The 22,331-nt window shown below is 46.3% G+C and overlaps 1 protein-coding gene across 4 annotated transcripts in view; it reads left to right on the plus strand.

The window, feature by feature from the left end:
- SFSWAP (splicing factor SWAP) overlaps positions 1-22,331 on the plus strand; it is a 77,909-nt gene that overhangs the window by 44,372 nt on the left and 11,206 nt on the right. For 3 of the 4 annotated variants that reach the window (XM_057744713.1, XM_057744714.1, XM_057744715.1), the window contains 4 exons: positions 2,110-2,340; positions 3,467-3,657; positions 13,682-13,947; positions 19,868-19,993. In XM_057744713.1, coding sequence (XP_057600696.1) covers positions 2,110-2,340; positions 3,467-3,657; positions 13,682-13,947; positions 19,868-19,993 — 814 coding nt within the window. Of the gene's footprint in view, positions 1-2,109; positions 2,341-3,466; positions 3,658-13,681; positions 13,948-18,463; positions 18,617-19,867; positions 19,994-22,331 lie in introns of all 4 variants that reach the window. The other variant, XM_057744716.1, reaches the window with a different exon arrangement.

The following is a 22,331-nucleotide window of genomic DNA, read 5'->3' on the forward strand; positions in this document are numbered from 1 at the left end:
TTTAATATATTTGTTGATTGCATATTTTTAAATTTGGAGGAAGAGATTGTTTAGGAGTAATTGTTTTAAAATTAACTTGTGATGTAATACTTTAGCCCCAAGTTAACTTGAGTAATTTTGATTAACACTTAACTGAAGTTTTCTCTTCTTTTATATGTTTCTTTAACTCTGTTCTACTAAAGAGACCATATTACTAGAGGCAATAAAGGGTTAATATTGTGAAACTTTTTTCTTATGGAAAATTTCAGACAAGTACAAAAACAGAGCCTGGTGTAAGAGTCACCGCCCCCCCCCCCCCGCCCCCCCCACTCACAGTGCTCAGCATCCAGCTCCCATGGCCAGTGTAGGACGAATCTTATTTATAACTCTCAGTCCAGCCCGCCCCCAGGCTACTCTGAAGTAAATCCCAACATGATGGCATTTTATCCATCAGTGTGATCGCATGTATCTCCAAAAGATCAGGGCTGTTCTTCACATAACCACAGTAGAATGGTTACTATTGACTCTCCCAACAAAGTGTACCTTTTACCCCGTGTTGTGTCCTTGTTTGGGGGGTTGTTAGGAAGGGGAACCTCAGGGCACCATGTACAGTGCAAGTGCATAGCACTGTGCAGTCAACACAGAGACTAGCTTTGCCCCCTTTTCATTCTGACTTATAAAATATCACTTTACCAACATTTAGCATCTTGGGGTGTGCTACATAGCTTGAGGTGATTACTGACGAGAGATGATTATATTTCAAACATTTGGGTTATTTACCAGCTTCAAGTCACACTTGGGTTTGGAACCATAAAATGCTGAAAGTGGGGAAGCCGGGGGCCAGCCAGGTGAGCTCACCCCCACAGTCACAGCCACATCAGAACCTGCCTTCCTTAAGCCAGATCCACTCCCCTCTCAGAGTCAGCCCGTTTGCACTGCACTTAAAATTGCCCTGCATTGTGGTTTACTTGAATAGCTCTCATCAGTAATAACATATGGTGTTTAAAAATAAAGTATCTTGGGCTTCCTAGGTGGCGCAGTGGTTGAGAATCCGCCTGCCAATGCAGGGGACATGGGTTTGATCCCTGCTCCAGGAAGATCCCATATGCCGCAGAGCAACTAAGCCCATGCGCCACAACTATTGAGCCTGCACTTTAGAGCCCGTGAGCCACAACTATTGAGCCCATGTGCTGCAACTACTGAAGCCCATGTGCCTAGAGCCTGTGCCCCACAACAAGAGAAGCCACGGCAATGAGGAGCCTGCACACCACAATGAAGAGTAGCCCCCACTCACCACAACTGAAAAAAGAAAGCCTGTGCACAGCAAAAAAGACCCAACACATCCAATAAAAATAAATAAATAAATAATAAATAAATAAAGTATCTTAGTACAGCCAATTAGGTGTTGCAAAGAGCCATTTACCGTAGAGTCTGAGGAGGAAGGGACTCAGTGAGCCTTGAGTCGATGGGGGGAAGGGGAAGAAGATTATTTCCTTTTGGGCCTTTGTATTTCTCTTAAATTAAAATTACCAAATATTCTAGGAGAGAAAAATTGAACCACCTAAATTTTTGTTACAGTAGGTTTAAAATTTTCTTATAGGTGCAGGGAATAGTCTTGACAGAATGCGTCGCACAAAGTAGGCACCCAGTCAAATGTTTGCTGAATAAAGGAACAGATTCTGTAACTTGCTTTTGTAAGAAAAGGTTAGTTTATATAGTTGGGATTTTTTGGAAGTACGCTTTAATAGTGGAGTCCCATCATATGCTTACTTATGCAAACTCAGCTATGTGCTGAGCCCAAAAAAAGAAGGAAAACACCAACAAAACTTGACCATTTGCCCGTGCGGTGACCCCAGCTGGCACTCATGTGTGCCTCCTGACGTGGCCTGAGATGTGCTGTGCAGTCCCCTCCATCAGGCTCCGGCGCGTGTGACATCCTTTTAAACGCCCCTCAGATGTCACAGGCGCTGCCTGCTTGCCCTAGCCCCTCCCTCTGCGTAAGATGTGGCTCCACTCGAGACATCGCTCCCACCAGGGGCGCTCATGGGCGTGGTGGGGCCCGTGAAGATGTCCACTCTGTGCTTCCTGTTACTTAAAATATGTGTTACCATTTTCCCCTTTTCTCAATAGCTTCATTCGCTCCAATAAGCTTTGCAATCAAGGCCAAAGAAAATGATCTGCTTCCCCTGGAAAAAAACCGTGTTAAGCTAGATGATGACAGCGAGGATGACGAAGAGAGCAAAGAAGGCCAAGAAAGCGCCAGCAGCGCGACAAACACCGGCCCGGTGGCTGCCCCGCCCTGTGTGGTGGCTGAGGAGAAGCGGCCTCAGCTCACCCAGGAGGAGCTAGAAGCAAAGCAAGGTTTGTCAGCGTGTTTTAAACTTCTTAAAGGAAAAGTACATAAATGCAAGATTAACCTACTAAGCCAAAAACACGAGGCTGCCAGCGCGAGTCTCCAACCTTTCAAAATGAGAACCAGTGGGGAGCCGTTGTGTGGTTTCTCTCATCTGAGAAGCTCCCTGTCGAGTGAGGAGTGCTGCTGTTCATTAAGCTCTGACGCAGTGCCCTTGGCGATTTGTTTGCAGAGGGTGAGCTGAGAGTGGCTGAGTGTGCTTTAATGGCAGCCTTGGGGCAAATGCTCAGCCTTTGTTCCCAGCTCGGGCTAATGTTCCGAGCTAGGAGGTGCCCTTTCGTGAGGCCATCTCCCTGCAGAACCATCAGACCGTTGAAGGTGCTGGGGCCCGAGCTGGTTTTCAGGCTGCCGCTCGTCTTCATGGGTCACGGTGTGGCCACAACTTGCCTCTGACACATGGCCAGCAGTGTTTGTGGGGAACGTCTTGTCGGTTCTGCCCCTCCTCCAAAATAAGTTCTGTTCTGCTCTCGCTAAAGTAGTGAATTAACAATTGCGTTTGCAGTTTTTATCTGTTCTAGCTGGTTTTGTGGATTACCTTTTCTGTATGTACACAAACAGATCACGCAGCATTGATAAAAGGTAATTCTTTAGCCACAGAATGCCCTGCTCTCAGGAACGTGCATTGTGCTGTAGTTGCTCTCCCCGAGCACACTTGTGTTCATGCATGTGTCCCTAAATCTGCATTTACTGCGTGTGAACTGAACAGGGTGTCAGATCATTTGGAATAAAACACTTTTCACGGCGTTCATTACCTGGTAATTTGGGCACACGTTCATGAGAACCATTCCAAGGTTTTCATCATTCCGGGTTTAACTGCTATGGAATCCCATCACCTTTCTGACTAATTTTGAAAGTACAATATAAAAAGTACTAATAATAAGCATCGTAAACTAATTCTCTCAGAATTCTCTTTGCCCAATTTGTTGACCTTTCCTGAAACCTGTATCATATTCATGTTTTAAAATAACTGCATTGTATTTCATGACCTTTTACTGCCCATGAAAATTAAGATAGCAGGATATTTATACAGTACTGCTTGTTCTAAACATCTTTTTTCTTTGTTTATTCCTTAAGCAAAGCAAAAGTTGGAGGACCGACTGGCAGCTGCTGCCAGGGAAAAGCTGGCCCAGGCATCAAAGGAATCAAAGGAGAAACAGCTTCAAGCAGAACGTAAAAGGAAAGCAGCTTTATTTTTACAAACCTTAAAAAATCCTCTGCCAGAAGCAGAAGTCGGGAAAGTGGAAGAGAATCCTTTCAATGTAGAGGTAAGTTAGAAAAGGGTCCACATCAGTGTTCTGGGCAAAGCGCGGTTGGTACAAGTACCTGAGTGTGGATTCCTCTGGCCACTCAGCTCTCAAGCCTGCATGAAGGCTGTGAGCAGACCCCACTCTTCTCCCACGTGGGGTCACATGCTTTTCCAGGCAGACCTTGGAGGTACCGTGGATTCAGTTCTAGACCACAGCAGCAAAGCAAGTCTCATGAATTTCTTGCTTTCCCAGTGCATATGAAAGTTATGTTTACACTATGCTGTAGTCTGTTAGTGTGCAGTAGCATCATGTCTAAAAATATACACATACCTTAATTTAAAAATCCTTTATTGCTAAAAAATGCCAATCATCGTCTGAGCCTCAGCAGGCCATAATCTTTTTGCATTAGTCACATCTCTGATCACAGATCTAATAATGGATAAGTTTGAAATATTATGATAATTAGCAGAATGTGACACAGAGACATGAAGTAAGCAAGTGCTGTTGGGAAGGTGGCCCTGATAGTCTTGCTCAACTCAGAGTTGCCACAAACCTTCAACTTATTAATAAACGAGGTGTCTGTGAAGTACAGTAACATGAGGTCTGCCTGTGCTGTACAGCTGGGGTCAGTGAGCACCTGATGAAAACTCCCTGAGCGCGTAGACACACCAGATATGCATGCAGTGTCAGGTACACAGCCTCTGGGCCCAGGCTGGGAGCCTGTGCATCGTGGTGCGCCTCCCAGGAGCTGGAGGAGGGCTCTGCCTGCGAGCGGCCTGCATTGGCCCGGACAGACATGCCAGACCACTGAGGCTCCTAAGCTCACTGCACACTTATGGCTGAGAGGCTTACTTGGGGGTCTGTGTTAATATCAGCACTTTCATTAAAAAGAAAAGTAAGATACGGTCGCCATCATCTTCTCTTAAAGGGGCCGACTCCTCACAGCTCTTTCCTAAGCTGTAGGACCAGAACTTAGCCCCCCGGCCCATCTTCTCCCTTCAGGTGGCGGCAGGGATGGAGGGTTGGAAACTGCTCAGGACAGTGCCTGCGCCACTTCTCCAAGTGTCCCCGAAATGTCTTTTGCAGCCACCTTTTCCCTGTAATGTAGAACGGGCCCTGCACATTTTTTACTTTAATTACATTGATATTTCTAAGCGTCTAGGGCCATGGTTCAAAACTGATTTTTGACTTGGTGTACCCCCCAAAAAATAATAAATAAATAAAAAAAACAAAAAACCAAACAAAACTGATTTTTGCTGCATGTAGCCACTGGTTGATTTGTTTCTCCATGGGAAGCAGCATTCTGAGTTCAGGTTTTCAGCTTTCTGTTGAAGGTCAAATCAGCGTTCTCACCTCAAGAATCAGTCTGAAATTCAAATCTGGCAGGCGGCCTCAAAAATAATAGCTGAATTAGACTGGGGAGCCCGAGTGTCAGCTTCTGTGAGAGCTCGTTGGCTGCGGGCTGCGCTCTGGCGGGCTGGTCCTCCCGTGCGCCCAGCACCTGTTGGAGCACCTTCCTGAGAGCCCCTCGGGTGGGGGCTTCCACTGGGACCTGCCACCTCTGCGCTTCCCCCCACTGCTTCCAGAGGTGGCCCGCCTGGGGAGGGCCTCGCCGCAGCCGGCCCAGCCACAGGCAGTCATGCCCAGAAAAGCACCCGCGATCATGCCCTGACTTTGGGAGGACCTCTGGGCCAACACAAGGATGAAGCCCGTAGCTGCTAAAACTGCGTTAGATATAAAAGGGGGAAGAGGCAGAATATAGAGCTGCTCCACTTTTATGGTTGCAGCTGTAAAAATTATGCATATAGCACAGGGGCAGGGAACCTAAGAAAGCAAGGGAGCTGCTGTCATGGGAGGGGTGTGAGTGGCTGCTTTAATTTCCTTTATTGTTTTGATGTCATTTGTGCAGTGAATAAAGGGCTTAATTAAAAGATGTCTGCATACCTAGATACTTTAACCCCTTATATTACATGGTTGCATCTATATTTTCTAATAAAATTGTGTTTTAATGAAAACTCCATCACAGCCAGAATCATTCATCACTGATCCGCAGTTTCCTCGCCTGCTGTACAGCCCGTATTGTCACAAGTACCAGAATCGCTTCCTTATCAGCACAAAGTAGGCTGAGACTTTGATCCTGTTTGTCTTTATATGCGGCGTCTCCCACCTTTCTTCTTTTTAAGCATGTGTGTTAAATCTATAACCCATAGAAGTGAGTGTTTATGCTTCATGTTTAAAACATCGGGTCAATCTTCCTGGACATCTAGTGGGCAAAATCGTAGCTACTAAACTATTGGATCTTAGTTCCCCAACCAGGGGTTGAACGGACGCCCCTACAGTGGGAACGCGGAGTCTTAACCACTGGACCACCAGGGAAGTCCCTAAACTATTCAACAAAAATGTAATGGTAGTAGCAGATGGTGATGTCTTTATTGCTTTGAAACAAAAATACTTGAATTAAATTGGCAACTGTCATAAATGCGATTCACACCTGAAAATATTTTGAGCCTAAAGCAGCTTCTGGAGATAGGTGACCCTGACTTTTGTTGACTGTTCTCTGTGCCCTTGACTCTCAGATGCTGGCATGTCTGACCTCACTGCACAGGTGTATAATTTTGTGTCGAGCGGGGGTGAGGCTGGGAGTTGAAGTTGAATGGGGTTGGCCCAGTGGGAATAGGTTGCACCCCAGATCCGTCTGAGCAGACACGTGTAGGGCTGAGCAGGGACCCTGTTCAGAAGGCCAGGCTCACAGCCTGGCAGGACTTTGTTGTCGCCATGCAGCTCCTCTGCCTTAGAGGTGCGTTCTGTTTTCACTTTGCTTTCTGTAAAAGCAGTGTATACATGTGATTTTAAAAGTTCAAATGCTAGAGAGAAGTATAAAATGAAGAGTAAAAGTCTTCTCCTTCTTTTGTTTTAATTCCTATGGAAGTATCCACTTTTATTTTTTATTGTGTAAAATATACATATAGTTTATCATTTTAACCTTTTTTAAGCATGCAATTCAGTGGCATTAGGTACATTCATGTTGTTGTGCAGCCAACACCACCATCCCTCTCGAGGACTTTTTCATCTTCCCAAACTGAAACTGTCCCCATTAAACACCAGCTCCCCACTCCCCTCCCCTAGCCCCTTGCACCCACCACCCTATTTATCTATGTATAGATTTTAAATATCACGACCATAGGACTATGCCCTATCCATTATTCTGGTATCTTGACTTTTTTCACTTATGCTAGAGGTCTTCCCATATCAATGTCGGAGTGGTGCCTGGTGTGGAACAGACTGTTTACTGGATGAGTGACCGACTGTCAGTCCTTTCATACGTCAGCCCTTAAATCAAGCCCCTTCTGCATGTGCCATGCTTAGTTCACCCTCCCTGCTGGCGGAAATGCCAGCCGTTCCCGGGGTTTTACTGTTAGGGCAGTGCTGCTTTAAGCCTGGTTCCTGTGTCTCGTCTACTCACTGAGGTGCGTGTATCCACAGGGTAAATCCCTGACCGTGGAATTGATTTTTAAATTTCAGATTTAAAATTTTTTAATTTACTGCTACATTAGCCCCTGCAACAATTATAGCAGTTTTGGGGCTCTTGTTTTTGTTTTGTTTGTCTCCATGGTGTATGAATGTAACTCTTCACACCCCTGCCAGCACTGGTGGTCATCCACCTTAATTCTTGTCAGTCTGATAGGTGGGAAAAGATGGCATCTGTTTGGTTTAACTTACATATTTAACTTATTTAGTTAGTTAGTTGGTTGGTTGCACCAGGTCTTAGGTGCCGCATGCAAGCTCTTGTTTGCGGCATGCATGTGGGCCTGCATTGGGAGCGCAGAATTTTAACCACTGCGCCAAGAGGGAAGTCGCCTAACTTACATATTTTAATTACAGATGATATTGAGTAACTTTCACAGGGCTCATGCCTTTTTACCCCCTGCTGTGAGCTCCCGCTTGGCCTTCACTCTTCTCCCGGCTGGTCTCTGCTGTTGTGTGTGAGCTCCGTGTCACCAGTATTACCAGCAGTTTCCTTTGTGTCTTTTAATCTGCCCCACTGGGAATTATTTCAGTTTGAGGAGCATATAGCTAGACACCATGCAATCCACTAAATCACATGTCTTTCCCACTAGCTTAAAGGGCCTCTTTATTATACACTAAATCCCCAGCTGTACTTGCTCTGTTTCTGCACTCTTGTCTGTTCAGTTCCATTGACCTGTTAGGGTAGGTGATCTTACACATTCAGTTGTAACTTTTAACGATGTCTTGAAGTGTGTTTATTGATGTGGACAGATACCAGTATGTTACATTTTTAAACAGTATATAAAATATGTAAAAGCCTGTACATAAGTAGTACTTAGAAATCTGTATGTATACCATCCCGTTTTGGTGTGTGTTTGTGTGTGTGTGCTCTTAATTCAAAACGAAGAGAAATCAGAAGTCTTGAATCCCTGTTGAATCCTGCCATCATTTACGTGGTGAAAGCAGGCTTCAGGACATCGTTTAGATAACAGTCATTTTTTCAAGTTAATGATCCTGCCAAGCTTACAGGTCCAAGAAGAGTTTGAAAAGGAAAGGGGAACAAAAACCAACCCATGTTTGTCGAGCCTCTGTTATAATTCAGGGCACTTTGGGATGTGAATTAGGAGCTGTGAGCAGTCACATTCGTGTGGTTGCCATCTGCCCGTGAACATTTCCACCAGGTTGGCCCTACGAGGCACAGAGCAGGTCTGAGCGAGGGGGTGAGGGCCCTGGGCCCCCAGGACGGCAGAGGAGGCACAGGGCGGGGTCTGTGGGGTGCTTGGGGATTGGCCGGGGCCTTGAGGAACCATGGTCATTTGGAGAGGTGACAAGGTAGCGAGGGCACTCCAAGGCCAAAGACCCACAGGCAGTGGAGGTGGGTGAAACCGCACAGGCAGCGGTGGTGAGCACCACCCCACCTGAAGAGTCTGTGGAGGAGGGGGCAGAACCGGAACAGCGATGGGGCAGGTCCAGGAGAGGCTGAGCTGCTGCAGGATGTGTGGGACGCTGAGGAGCTGAAGCAGCATTTCCACGGGCAGAAACGGATAGAGCAGCGGCGGAAGCCAGCAGCAGTGCTCCACATGGGCACCACTGATTAGAGGGGAGGAGAGGCACCAGCAGAGTGGAAAAGGCAGAGTCACGTGGAAGAGGCCTCGGCAATCAGATCTGGGCAATTGCCCTGCCTGGGAGGTGGAGCGGGAGACGGGCATGACGTGCATGGGTAGAGATTTGCAAATGCAGTTTTAGAGGATGTATTTCAAAGTCCGACTTCAAATGTATAAAACATCTTGAGTCCTTTGTATAATTACCGCATTTCATAGTTAATGTAGTGTTACTTCAGAAATAAGATTTTATTTTAAAATGTATGTTAGTCTGCTTTTGAGCAATTTATTTTCCCGCTGCAGGAAATAATAGTTGCTAGTTTGTGTGCTAATTTGTTGACAAATACTTCATTGTGATCAAAGACTGATCAATATTATTCTCCAGTGTTACCAAAGTAAGGGACATAGGTTTTAAAATACTCTTATAAATGACTAATCTTCCTGAACTCCCTTCTTGATTTTGCCCAGTCACGACTCAGGCCAGCCTTTGTCCTCCCCTCCCCCATGGTGATTTGCGCTTTGATCATTTTTGCTGGAATATTAACATTCCATCCCCAAAAGGCCACTTTGCTTTTTTGGAACTGGTTGCCACATGGTCCTGTTGCTTTGCCTCCTGCGGTCCTCGCAGGCAGCTTCTCAAAGGCCGCCGTGTGCAGGGAGGGCGTCAGCCAGGTGTCTTCGGAAACCAGACCAGGGAGGCGTGGGGCTGCAGGGAAGGCCTTGACTCAGCAGTGACTTAGTCTGTCTTCCAGGTTACTCACATAATTTATAGTATAAATTAGCGGGGCATTTGACTCCTTCAGAGTATGCACTGCAATATGGTAGCCGCCAGCCACACGTGGCAATTTCAGTTTAACTTAAATCAAGGATTTGGGTCCTTGATCTCACTAGCCACATTTCAGGTGCCTAGTAGCCGCACATGCCTGGCAGCTAACTGCGGTGGGCCGTGCAGAAACAGAATGTTTCTATCACTGCAGCAAGGTCTAGATTACAGAGCTAGCTGGGTATTAATTTCTTTTTTCCAGTAGTTTGAAGGCCCGGATTGCTGCACCAGTCAGGGCTCTGGTGACACGTGCTGACCCTAAATGGCTTAAGCAAAACCAGTAGCTAGTTGGGTTCACTTTCTGAGTTGTGAGGGTGGCGCGGCTTGCTTGGGGCTCACATGTGTCTCGAGGATTCATCTGCAGCTCTGCTTCCTCCAGACCCTGCTTCAGCGCCTCACTCCGCAGCCCCTCCCCACTCAGCGGAGGGCCTGGGCTTGAAGCTCCTTGACCTGGGCCAGACATGGGCCATGGGCCTCTCCCTCAGCGTAGCACAGTGGCCGGGCAGAGTGGAATGTCCTGGTCCGTCTCCTGCTTCAGATGGAGAGTTTCATGCAGAGTTCATGCACAGAGAGGGCAGAAAGGGCCATTGGCCACATCAACAATGTTTTTGCAAGTAAGGGAGAGGGTCCGGGGCTGCAGAGAGAGCGCGTGGCCACTGCACTTTTCTGCCCAGCCCTCCTGATGTTTCCCTGAAATAGTTCCATGGCTCATGTCATAAACATCCGTGAACCACTTCCTCTGTGTTGTTGAGTCCATGCCCCTGCCCCCAGCTGTGCACACAGGAACGCCTTTGGTGTAATTGCAGAGGCCGGAACGCACACCTGTTCTGTTGTGTCCCGGGTGCTGGGCTGCTCCCAGAGACTGGAGGGAATGGAAACCCTGCCTCTGAGCAGTTCTGCAGCCCGGGCAGACCAAGGCGCTTCCGTGTTCAGGCAGAGCTCCTACATCTGACCACCCTGCCCGGTGGCGCGGGTGGGCTGGAAGTCTCTCAAGCTCTGCATTTGTACAGACTCTGCGCCAGCACTTGCTCTCTGGGCACAGGCACCACTGGGGGCTAAACTCTGCTCCTCCCCAGGCTGCTGGGGCCCCTGCATGAGGGCTGTGACCTGTGCCTGTTTCCTGCGGTTGCGGTCATGAGAGCCGCCCCCCGGGTTGTGGGATGCGTGGTGAAGTTTCTCGATCTCAGAAGTGGAGTCGTGTTGGGGAGAGTGTGCATCTCAGGATCCCTGAGACATGCTGGCCCAGACAGCATGCCCCTGGGGTCACCATTGTTGAGGGGGCTGCCACAAGGCATGTGGGATTGGTGATCCTTTTTCTCTTTGTTTTTCTTTTTTTTTAAGTCTAACTGCTGGGTTTTTTAATATCCTCTTAGTACTTTTAAGCTAGAAGAAAAACAGTGAGGTTATCAAAATGCATCATCTTAATTCAGCCTGGCCAGGGCCCTCCCTTAGTTGCTGATTTTTACTTTAATGGTGAAGGGTAATCAATCACCTTATTAGAATAAATAGACCCCATGACTTAATTACGAGTTATATTTTGAATATATTGATTCACTTATTCCCTCGCCTCAAAATGAAGTACTAAACTATAACCACAGTGGTGAAATATTACTAATGACGGGCGTTCGTTAGGATAAAGGGGAAATAGCAGTAATAAAGTTCAGAGATGCAAATTGTCGGGTTGGCAATAACGTATAAATAGGAATTCATCTGTAAGCTGCCCCTTGCCCTCTCCTGTTGTCCTGGACTGGCCACCTGCAGCGCCTCGTCCACCTGGGGGGACGTGTCCTTTGCAGACGTCCACCTCTCCCCCTTTCAGTGCAGCATAAGTTATCACTAACCAGTGCTATGGCTCTGCCCGCATGTGCAGCAAGGGGAGCTCAGAGGCAGATATTCTGGGTTTCTCTTCACTCAACAAACCACTTAGATTAAGGACAGAAGCTACATCTCTCTTCCCCCTGAAATGGGCTCTCTCTGCTTCCCGGGGAAATTCTCTGCAGCAGCCCCGACTGCGCTGTGGTTCCTGGGGCCCTGACCACTAACTCAGCGTTCATGTAAAGTGAATCGAGGAGATGACCTTTCTCAGGACGAGGGGAAGGGCTGAGAGTGGGTGGCTCCAGCTGCTAATATAAAATAGTGGTGGTGGTTTTTTGGAGTTTGGGGTTTGTTGGGGTTAGGCTTTTTGAGGGTTTTTGTTTTTTGTAAATTCATTTTTTCGTTTTACAGTGTGATGCGGACAGATGTTAATGTCAATAAAAATAGGATTACCACATCATTTTTTAAAGTTGAGTTCATTACCTGGATGGACCATTAGTGAACCAGGATACCCCTTTAATGGTCATTCGGGCCGTTTATAATTTGTGATCGTCATAAAGTGTGATGTGGTCCTTAGGTGTGCGTTGCACACTTAGGTGACTGTCTCTTTAGAATAAAGTCCTAGAAATGGGACTGCTCCGGATGCCACAGTGCTGAAGGGGGTGTCTTTTCAATGTGTGTGCTGGTGTCCCGCTGTGAAAGTTCAACAGACAGTGTCCCTAAGATCCCTGCACTCTTCTGCGTGTCTGTCATTCTCGGGTAGAGAGGTTTCTAAGGATGACTGAGAACTTACTCAGGTGGATACTGTGTTGCACTCGTATCTGTGGAGTAAGGCTGCCTTGCACTGATGGGATTGTTTTGTTTGTGATTCCTATTAGCAGCTTTGTTTTTTTCTTTCAACTGAAAGAAAGTGCACAACATGAGAGTTGTGAATTAAGTTTTATTTGGGGCACATGAGGGTGACAGCCCGGGAGACAGCCTCTCAGGAGCTCTGAGGAACTGCTTCAAGAGGTGGGGCGGGGGCAGCATATATTCAGTGGCTTCGGTGAAGAGGGTGCATGCGGTCAAGCCCACGTTTTGGCAGAAGGTGGCTGCTGGTCACGAGGAGCGGGTGTCTCCATTAGTGATGTCAGTGCTTTTCTACACATGAGGAGATGCTGGAATTGGACTTTTTTTTTAACATAGTCTACATTTTTATGTTATTTTATTTTTAATTTTTAAACTTTTGGCTGCATTGGGTCTTTGTTGCTCCTGGCTTTCTCTAGTTGCAGAGAGTGGGCTACTCTTCCTTGTGGTGCTCAGGCTTTTCATTGCAGTGGCTTCTCTTGTTGTGGAGCACGGGCTCTAGGCGCACGGGCTTCAGTAGTTGCAGCACGTGGCCTCGGTAGTTGTGGCTCATGGGCTTAGTTGCTCCGTGACATGTGGGATCTTCCCGGACCAGGGATCAAACCCGTGTACCCTGCATTGGCAGGCGGATTCTTAACCACTGCGCCACCAGGGAAGTCCTAGAATTGGGCTCTTAAAATCTTCTCCTGAAAATGTAACTATCTGAAGGCCTGTTCTGCCAGTTTTTCCCAGAGCACAGAGGGCCTCTTTCCTGATCTCCACCCTGAACTCTCACGATGTGTCGAAAGTCAGCGGCTGCAGTAGCCAGTGAATTCATCCTTGTAGAGGCAGTTGGCAAGTGACACTTTTCTGGTTAGCAGTTGACACACAGCACTGTGTGTTCAAGGTACACAGCATGATCTGACTTACATATAAGACAGAATAACTACCACAGTAAGTTTAGTTAACATCCATCACCTCATATAGGCACAAAGAAAGAAAGAAAGAAATGTATTTTTCTTGTGACAAAGAGGTTTTTAAAAATCAAAGAGGAACCTCTTCTGGTTTGGGCAGAGCAGAGATTCATAAAAACCTAGTGCTAGAGGTTTGAGAAATCTCCTTTTCAGTGGAAAGTCACAATTATTTACGAAAGAGCAAGCAGGGCTCCTTTCCTAATACAGTGCCCTTCGTGCCATGTTCCTTTCGTCACTTCCAGCCGCCATAGCCTGGCAGGCCTGGGAGGGAACCCTGCACAGGAAGGCCCAGCCAGGAGAGGTGGGCGTTCAGAGGAGGAGCCGTCATTCTCCCTGAGATGCCAGGAGGTGTTTTTAGAGCCACAGAGGGAGGTGTGGTCTGCTCTAAGAGATGTTGGTTCGTTATTGGTGAGAGGGCCTCAAAGTCGAAACCTTATACACATTTTTAAGTGTCGTATTTTCCCTGTTAACGTCCAGACGTTTGCTTCTGTTCCCAGGAAGCTGGTACTATGTCCTGTCCTCTACTGGCTGGAGGCAGACCTCTGCCAACTTTAGATGCGAAGCCTTCGGAAGGGCGCTCAAGCAGAAGCAAAGACCCGCCGAGAGAAGAAGAGAGAGAGAAGAAAAAGAAAAAGCACAAAAAACGGTCTCGAACAAGATCGAGGTCTCCCAAGTACCATTCGTCGTCCAAGTCCAGGTCTAGATCCCACTCAAAAGCAAAGCATTGTCTTCCCAGTGCCTATCGGACAGCACGGCGGTCGAGGTGGGTGTGCCGGGGGGGCCTCTGGCCATGCATCTGGTGTGGGCGCAGAGCCTGCCCCCACTCGCCAGCAGGGCTGGGCGGAGCTCCCCCAGCTCAGCTCCACGTGAGCACACACCCACACACCTGCGTGTGTTCATGCAGGATGCGTCCTGCAAGCCCAGAGAAGATCTTTGCAAAATATTTTTTTAACCTCATTTTCTAAAGTTCATCAACTACTGCCAGGTTTTTTAAAAATAAAGGGATTTAAATTTTTAACAGGTCTTGGAAGCAAGCCAAGCATATTTGCTGACATGTGTGGAAAATTCACAGGGTTGGGGGACTTTGGTTGGAATGAGTAGACTCTTCCCGGCTAATTCCTTTTGAACGTGTAGATGCCAAGACAGGAGACGTTTGTACTGTGGCTGTGTTCAGCTTCCCTGGCACAGCAGCTGTAAGTGCACGTAAAGGAGGCAACACAGTAGCACAAATCTGTTTTCTCAGTTAATTTGCTTCTCCAAACCTCTCACCAACAGTCACTCTTCAACCAAAAACCACCTTCACAAGGAGCCAGCTTTTGAGGACACGGCTTAACATTTCAGGCAAAGAAGTAATAAACAGGAAAACCTGTAACCATCATAGAACTTAGTGCTTAGTAAAGCAGGTATTTTTCTTTTTCTTAAAACACCTGGCTTGCAGGAGGTTCAGGAAAGCAAACTTCTGGGTTTAAAAGCATGCCATCACTGAATGTCAGCTGGACGTCTCCATTTTTCTTTAGCATAGCACTTGTGCTGATCTAGTTCTTCTACGATTGATGTTCTTTCTTTTCCATGGGAAAAAATGCAGATGCCCTATACTTTCTATTTTTTATGTTTTAAAAATGTGTACTTGTATACACATTTGCCTGTCTTCAGTCTATTCTAGAACAACCTGCTTTCCCTGTTTTTACCCAGACCAGGCCTTAAAGGTTTGACAAGTATTTATTTACCCTTGAAATTAGATTTGCCTCCATAATAAGTAAACTTGATCTTCAGCTTTCTTCGTTTTTATTAGTTCTTCAGAAGTTCCATCACTGCTCTCTCTCTCTTTCTCTCTCTCTCTCTCTCTCTCTCACGCGCACACACACACACAGCTTGTTGTTTAATTAAATAAACAACCTTGCTGACAAATTTTCAATTTTTGAAAGTCCCCAGGAACCTTTTTAGAGTCTTATTTGAAAAAAATTCTTATGACATTATATAGTGGAAATAAATAAATAGGCCTGTACAAGCCCTCTGAGTAGTAACATACCCAGTAAAATTCTTCCTAGTTGTCCTTTATTCCAGGGCTCAAAGAGAAGAAAGTATAATTCATAAACCCCCATCTGGGGGGCTGATGACTCTCAGGGTTCCTCAGATTGTTTCTTAGTATAAGAAGTGAGTTGGTTTTCATGGTGAGTGCTCAACAGGTACAGTAGATGCTGGTGTCTAGTTACTGAAGTGAGCCCGTCTGGTCAGATGTGATGGCCACAGACTTTTCCCCAGGTTGATCTGTTCAGAACTGGAAGTGTTCGTGAAACACTTGGAATTTTAACTTTCTAGGATTTATGTGGTTTTTATTGACTATATATATATATATATATAATAGAGTAAGTCATTCTGTATATTATTTTAATACTTTTAAAATATTTTTTATTTCAGAATAGATTTACCTATTTTATATACAAGTCTGTTTATATTGTTTTCATATATTCAGTGCTGACAAGTGCAAGAAGCAAAATCCTAATCCTTAGTTTGTAGTTTTCAGTTAAAAGAAAAAATTAAGTTAAAAAATTTTTAGTATGAGTTCTGTGATGGCAAACCACCAATTTTACCTTAATTTGACCTACAGTTAAAATATTTTATGTGCAAAAGGAGATGAGTATTTTCATAACTCTCAGACTTTTTAATCTCAGTAGTATCTTTGTGATACTTTTAGTTAATTTTAGTTAAGTAAGCTGACTTAAGTTCACTAAATAAAGTCAGATCTTTGGTGTTTGATTTTGTAGTTTAGACAAAATATAGGCAGAGTGCAACTTTTTTATAAAATTTTTAAAAGATAATATTATGAAGCAAAACCTTCAAAGTATTTGTCCAAGAAATTTTGCCCTGAAAGCTTATACGTGACAGTGATACTGCTTGAAATCACACCACCTCCAAGCTCAGGGCCCCGAGGTGGGTTGCAGGTCTCTGGTCAGAGGTGTAGAAGAGAAACCAGCTGTCCTGTGGTTGGTCTCTGGGCCCTGGGGCGTAAGTCAGATAAGTCACCTTCACTAGGTAGAATCCTGCCTTAGCTCTTATTTCTAAGAAGAGTAAGTTTTATTTGATAATACTGCATTTTTTCCTAAGCTGGTTACAGACCTGCTTTCTTAATCCAAACGCACACTAATAATTTCTAGGGATCCAACTAGATTTAGAATGCAACAGTTATAAAATGAGAGTGGTTGGTGTTCTTGGTACTATGAATAGTTTGAAGTGTTAAAAAAAAAAAAGTTAAATTCTAACTAAAATATTGAAGTTGCTAATGATAGTCATAATTTTTTCAACTATCTGTCTTTTCAGATGGAATAACCCATTGCAGACATAATGTCTACATAGGATATATCAGACTTGTTTCTTGGGCCTGACACAACTTAATTGTTTTAAAAAGACTACTGCCAGCTCCAAGTAAAATGACTTTTGTTAATGTTTCTACTGTGGTAGGATACTACAGTTGAAATATATTTTCTTTTGTATATTAAATTACTGAAATCCTATGTAAAATGTAAAAAGTTAAGATTAAAAAGCTTTTATATCATAAGTAACTTTTATGTTAATATATTAATGCTCATATGGTTTAAGTCCCATTTATCAAATATGTCTAAATTATAGATGACTCTGGCTCTCCAGAGGTGAATTAGTCATGGAAAAACCTTTAGCTTTGGAAATCGGTCTGTTGCTTCTCAGAAAGCATAGTGATTACCGCCAGGCAGTATTTAGTGTCTTTTAAATCAACATTGATTAAAGTATAAGACTTCTTTCTCTGTTGTTTTCTACTTTTATATCACATTAGGTTTTATACCTTAATGGAGTGAAGATGTACTCATGCAATTTACTGCCTAAAGTTAAGATCTGCTTTTAACAGTGTAGGTATTTTAGAACTAAACTCAATGAGACTGAAGTTTGAAATTCAGTTTATTTGTAAAGCTTTTGATGAGACCCCCTGTGGTGTCGTTCTCATTGGTTAGTTGGTGTCTAACGGGTGGGGGTTCTAGGTAGGACTCTGCGCCCCCGCGGTTTGAGGCGCTGTGTGGAGGGTCATGGGCCCGTGTTGCTTCCAGGAGTTCAGCTCCCTCAGGGCCTTCACTCGGGGAGGGGGTGGGAGCTAGGGGTTAATGTGGCTTTGTTAACAGTTATAGTTAATGTTCAAAAAGAACTCTGGCGGGCGAAAGTGGGGTCGTGTTTTAGTTTGAAATTTGTAATTCCTTACATTTCCCCCTGATGAACTGCATAGCAAACCAGTGAGCATGCTTGGTTTAATCTCCTGGTCCTGATCCTTAAAGGCGGGTGGGGCGCTTGACGTTCCCAAGAGGCAGCGGCTCACGTGCTGGTTTCCGGGAAGCAAATCATAACCCCGGGCAGAACCACCGTCTGTGTTGATAACAGTGTTGGGGAAAGAAGCTGTGGGAGACCGCTGGCCCCTCAGGAGAGGAGGAAGGATTTGTTGGTGAAGCTGGGTGCACAGTTCAAACTTGAAGAGAACTAAAACCTGGAAGCCTCTTGGTGGTTCAAGCTGGATGGCACCAGATCCTTGCTGCCGGGTCACCAAGTGCCACTTATTCAGTTCAGTGAGGACCTGTGTGTGAGTAGTAGAGTAACAGGGGTGGAGGAAGTGGATTCCATGAAATGGTTAAATGCTGGTGGAAAAAAGCTATTTATAAATGTCACTATCATTCAGATGAAAAGTTTCCTTATGCCTTTATGTGAAAGCAAACCATTATGATTATTTAAGAAAAAAATACCTGAGTTGCATTATGCTTGAAATTTTTTAAATTCAGACTATTTTATTTTCTTTATAAGAAGGCCTCTGGTCATGTTGTACAGATTTTACTTACAAAATGGACTTCCCGTTTCTTGCACTGTGTCATGGTAGCAATATTAAGAGCCTGCTTAACAGAATAAAAGCATTAGTGCTTCTTTAATTAAAATAAAACCGAAGTATTATCTGGTGTAGCTTATAGCCCTTAATTCTGAGATAGGCTTTTTTCCCAGATAACTTGAAATCTACTGGTAACAGCCACTTCACTTTAAAAAACTCTAATACTAACAGCCACTGCAAAATGGTATTGTATTTCAGAGTTATGAATTTGCAGACGTTAAAAACGAATTTATTTTCCTGATTATTGAGTTTTTTGTAGAATTCTGCGTGCAAGCGTTCCATAGGTGCTATAGCTTTGATTAAGCAGAGCTTTTTTCAGGGTTCTAGTACCGCCCAGCCCAGCCCATTTTATTCTGAACGTGAAGTGTGTGCCTCCGTATCACAGACCCACAGCCTCCCCAGGGACCCTGAGCACGGAGCCTTATCAGAGCAGCTCGGCAGTGGCAGCAGCACAGCGAGACAGTTATCAGGCAGCCTCGACCACGAACAGATTTGACTCCTGGAGCTCTTTTAAGGGAAAACCTGGTAAAACGTCAAGGTGTCTGACTGACCTCACCTTTGTAATCTGTTACTTAAATCTTAGGAAAGCTCTGGGGGAAAAAAAACCATTGTATAAGCTGTAAAGCAGTTATGTTAGAGGAGCCCCAGAGGCAAGGAGAGTTTATCCCAGCACAGGTTCGCTCAGTGGCTGTGGTGTTTTTTCAGGAATGACTCAGGGTTTCCTCTGTGACACAGAGGGTGGAAAGTGATTACAAGCGGATCTTTGCAACAACAGTGTGTGTTGTTGGGGGTTTTATTGTAACTAAAATGACTCAGTGTAGAATTTTTTTAGATGACAAAATCAAAGCATCTCTTTATATTGTTTCTGAGTGGGTTTTCATAGAAACAGAACAGAAACAAATTGGTTCCCCCCCCCAGATTTCAGTTTATTTCGGGTCTCCCCAAAACAGTAATTTCACTGAATGGACAAAACACTAAAATAAGAGTCCTAAATCCATTGTTTAAGGGCCCCACATAAGGACCTGGACCCCGTTGGAGCTCCGCGTGCTGGTGTCCGGTGGGGCGCGGTTGCCCCATGTGGATCACAGCACTGTGTGAATAGAATAGTCCTTTTCCAGGCACAGGAAAAGGAGAAAACACTAGAAATGTCATAAACAAATGATGTAGCCAAAATTTTCATGGGAATGGCATGGTCTGAATTGGATTAAAGGTTTAGGCTTCCTGCCAGTGGGCCTGCAGCCTGTTCTTCATGCTGAGAGGCCGTGAGATGATGCGAACAAGTGAGACTTCCAGGTGACCCTCTGGCTTCATGCTTCCGTTTCTCCCTCTTGCCAGTATTCAAAACAAGTAGAAAAACTCACTTGAATCTCATTGCCTTTCCTTACCTAATTTGGATAGAAATACCAGGGAGCTGAACATTTTTAGGGAGCTCAGATGGGCAAAGGCAAGAGGAAGGAAGAGCAGCAGCAGCCCACGTCTGCTAGGAACCACGGGGAGGGAGAGCCCCATGGGGGGGGAGCTGGCCACTGCTGACCATCTGGATCAGCAGCTCACAGCTCCAGCCCCAGCAGGAGTTGTGCCCCAGTCAGAGGCTTAGCGTTGGTTCTGCCTCTGAGCCTGGGCCCAGTTCTGGGTTGGCAGAGTAGTGAGGCTGGGGGCGTGCCTCAAGAGGACAGGCGGGGACCCGGCAGGCCCCGCGGGCTCAGGCCAGGGCTGGCCACCGTCTCAGCAGTGGAGGTGCCCCCCGTCCACCCCACACAAGACTGAAATGCCTACCTTCCTCTACCAGGTCCCGGTCCCGGTCCCCTCGGAGACGAGCACACTCCCCCGAGAGACGGCGGGAGGACAGGAGTGTCCCCACGGCCTACCGGATGAGTAACAGCCCTGGAGTCAGCAGGAAGCGGACCCGGTCCAGGTAGGCGGCGGAGCTTTTGCAGACTAGGGACCTGTGCTGGGAGGTGGGGCTCCTGAGTCTCCAGCACAGAGCTGGGGGTGGGGGCAGCTGCTGTGGCCGATCCCGAGGCGTCCTGGCAGCGTTTTCGCTGCTCTGCGCTCAGAAGCAGAGGGTGTGTGCCGTGCTGGCCCAGGGGCCATCTCTCCGTGCAGCGGGTCAGCCCCAAGTCTAGCCACCCCTCTGGACCCCCACACGCAGCTCCTTCCCCTTCATCTGTCAAGAAGGGAAAGGAATGGAGGGACAAGTGACAAGGAGAATCAGAAGTTCAAGTCTCAGATGGATCCCTGCCGCTGCCCAGGTGGCCAGGCCACGGCTGTGACTCCTCGAAGAGGACCACAGGGTCTCAGGCCTGAGAGGAGGGAGAGGGCCCATCCTCTGGCCCCTTGACCACTAGGAGAGGCCTGTCTCATTGAGGAGAGTGAGGGAGGCAGGCTCCCACCTCACAGCCACCCCCAGTCTGGGCCTCTGACGCTCTGCAAGCCAGGTGCCCCACTCTCACTCCCGGGGAGAGAGCCTGGGGCCGACCTCTGCCACCAGAGGCCCCAGCACCACCACCGACTTGAGGAGTCGCAGGACCCAAGCCAGGAGCGTGGCCGGTGGACCAGTGGGCATTTCCCTCTTGGCCGAGGGGATGCCATCTGGGGATCGTCCCGTCCAGTGTGGGTGATGCCACCTGAATGCTTTATGAGACTTGGCTTCTGTATTTCCATTCTCTCTGAAAATGAGGGCTTCTCGTGTTTTGTGTCCTTGCACTGGCATTAAAGCAGGCCTCAGCTCTGGTAGGTAGACAAGGAGTATTGCTGTCCCAGTGGCCAAGGAGTCCAGGAGAGGGCGGGACTCCATTGTTGCCCGTTGTAGTCTGGGGTTTCATGACGCCCAGGGTTCCAGAACCTTCCAGAGCCTTCCAGAGGACAGACGTGAATCTCAGGTGTCCACCATTCTTGGACAGATGAGCCCAGCCATCACCCAGACCTGCCTCAGAGACCCCATGAGCAGTGCCCTTAACAGGAGCAGTTCTGAGAGGCATTTCACCCAAAATGTTCCTGCCGTGTGGCTTGTTATGCAGTAATTCCATTAAATAATAAAATGTCATCTCTTTTGCTTAAAACAGAAAAATCAGGAAAGGAGCTGTAAAGCTGATATATTTCAGCGAAGGCTTCATGCACAGACTCACTCCGTCTGTTTGTAAATTTCGTTTTGTGCCTTGGAACTCCCACACTCAGCACACATGGCAGTTCCAGGGTGACATGATGAAGACTGAAGCCCACTGTAAATTCTGTTCCTTATGCAAGTAATTGACATTTGAGATTTATCATCACCCTTGGTATATGTAAAGGGCATGGTCTAAAATTAATTCCTTGTAGCCGAAGATCTCTCCTAACAGGAGAGTTCTTGCTTTGCCCTCAAATTAACCTTTGCGTTAAAAGAGCTATCACTAGAGAAGATGGTGATTATGTTAGGATTCATCAGAGCTTGTGTTATCGTTGGAACTTTAATAAGTCAGACAAAAGAAGTTAAGATTCGACTTACTCAGGGCCAGGCTACCCGCCCTGACAGATGGGATTAAGCCTGTGACCTGACCCAGGGGTTGTGGACACTGGTGGATTCAGGAGGAACCCAGTAGAGGTGAACGTGTGCACGGTTACTGGTCAATTTCCTTGTTATGATTATAAACCCAGAGTTGTCATAGGTCAGGAATATGTTCTGTTAGCAGGCAAGTTGTGTTAACCCGGCAGTCATGCTGTCCCTTCTGTCCTTCTACTCGGAGTAGCTGTGGGGCCTCTGCTTCCATGTGGCAGCAGGTGACTAACTCGTCCACCAAGTCGGGGTCACTCTGATCCCTCCAGGTCACCCCGACTGAGGGGAAGGTGACTCCTGCCAGACTTAGAAGGAATATTTCTACAAGCTGATCATTGAGTGCTTCTTTCACTGACTTCTGTTTTTGAAAAAAATGTTAACTTACTGGAAAGTTTTTAACTTACTACTTAGAAACAGTACAGTGAACGCCTATCTGCATGTAACTCGTAGTTCAATTCAGTGTTAATGTTTTGCCATGTTTGCTTTCCTCTCTCTCTTCCTCTTCGTCCCTCCCTCTCACCTTCCTTTGTGTGTATATTTCATGACTCTGAGAAGTCCAGGCCACATTCTGGATTTGTCTTACTGTGTCTTCTTGGCTGTGTTTGTGCTAAGTATTTGGGGCAGGAATACTCTATGGGTGATGCAATGTGACATCCCATTGCATCATACCAGGAGGCGCACAAGCATCCCTTTGTCACGTTACCAGTGACTCTGAGTTTGA

This window comes from Hippopotamus amphibius, chromosome 8 (genome assembly GCF_030028045.1).
Source record: "Hippopotamus amphibius kiboko isolate mHipAmp2 chromosome 8, mHipAmp2.hap2, whole genome shotgun sequence".
Lineage (NCBI taxonomy): Eukaryota > Metazoa > Chordata > Mammalia > Artiodactyla > Hippopotamidae > Hippopotamus > Hippopotamus amphibius.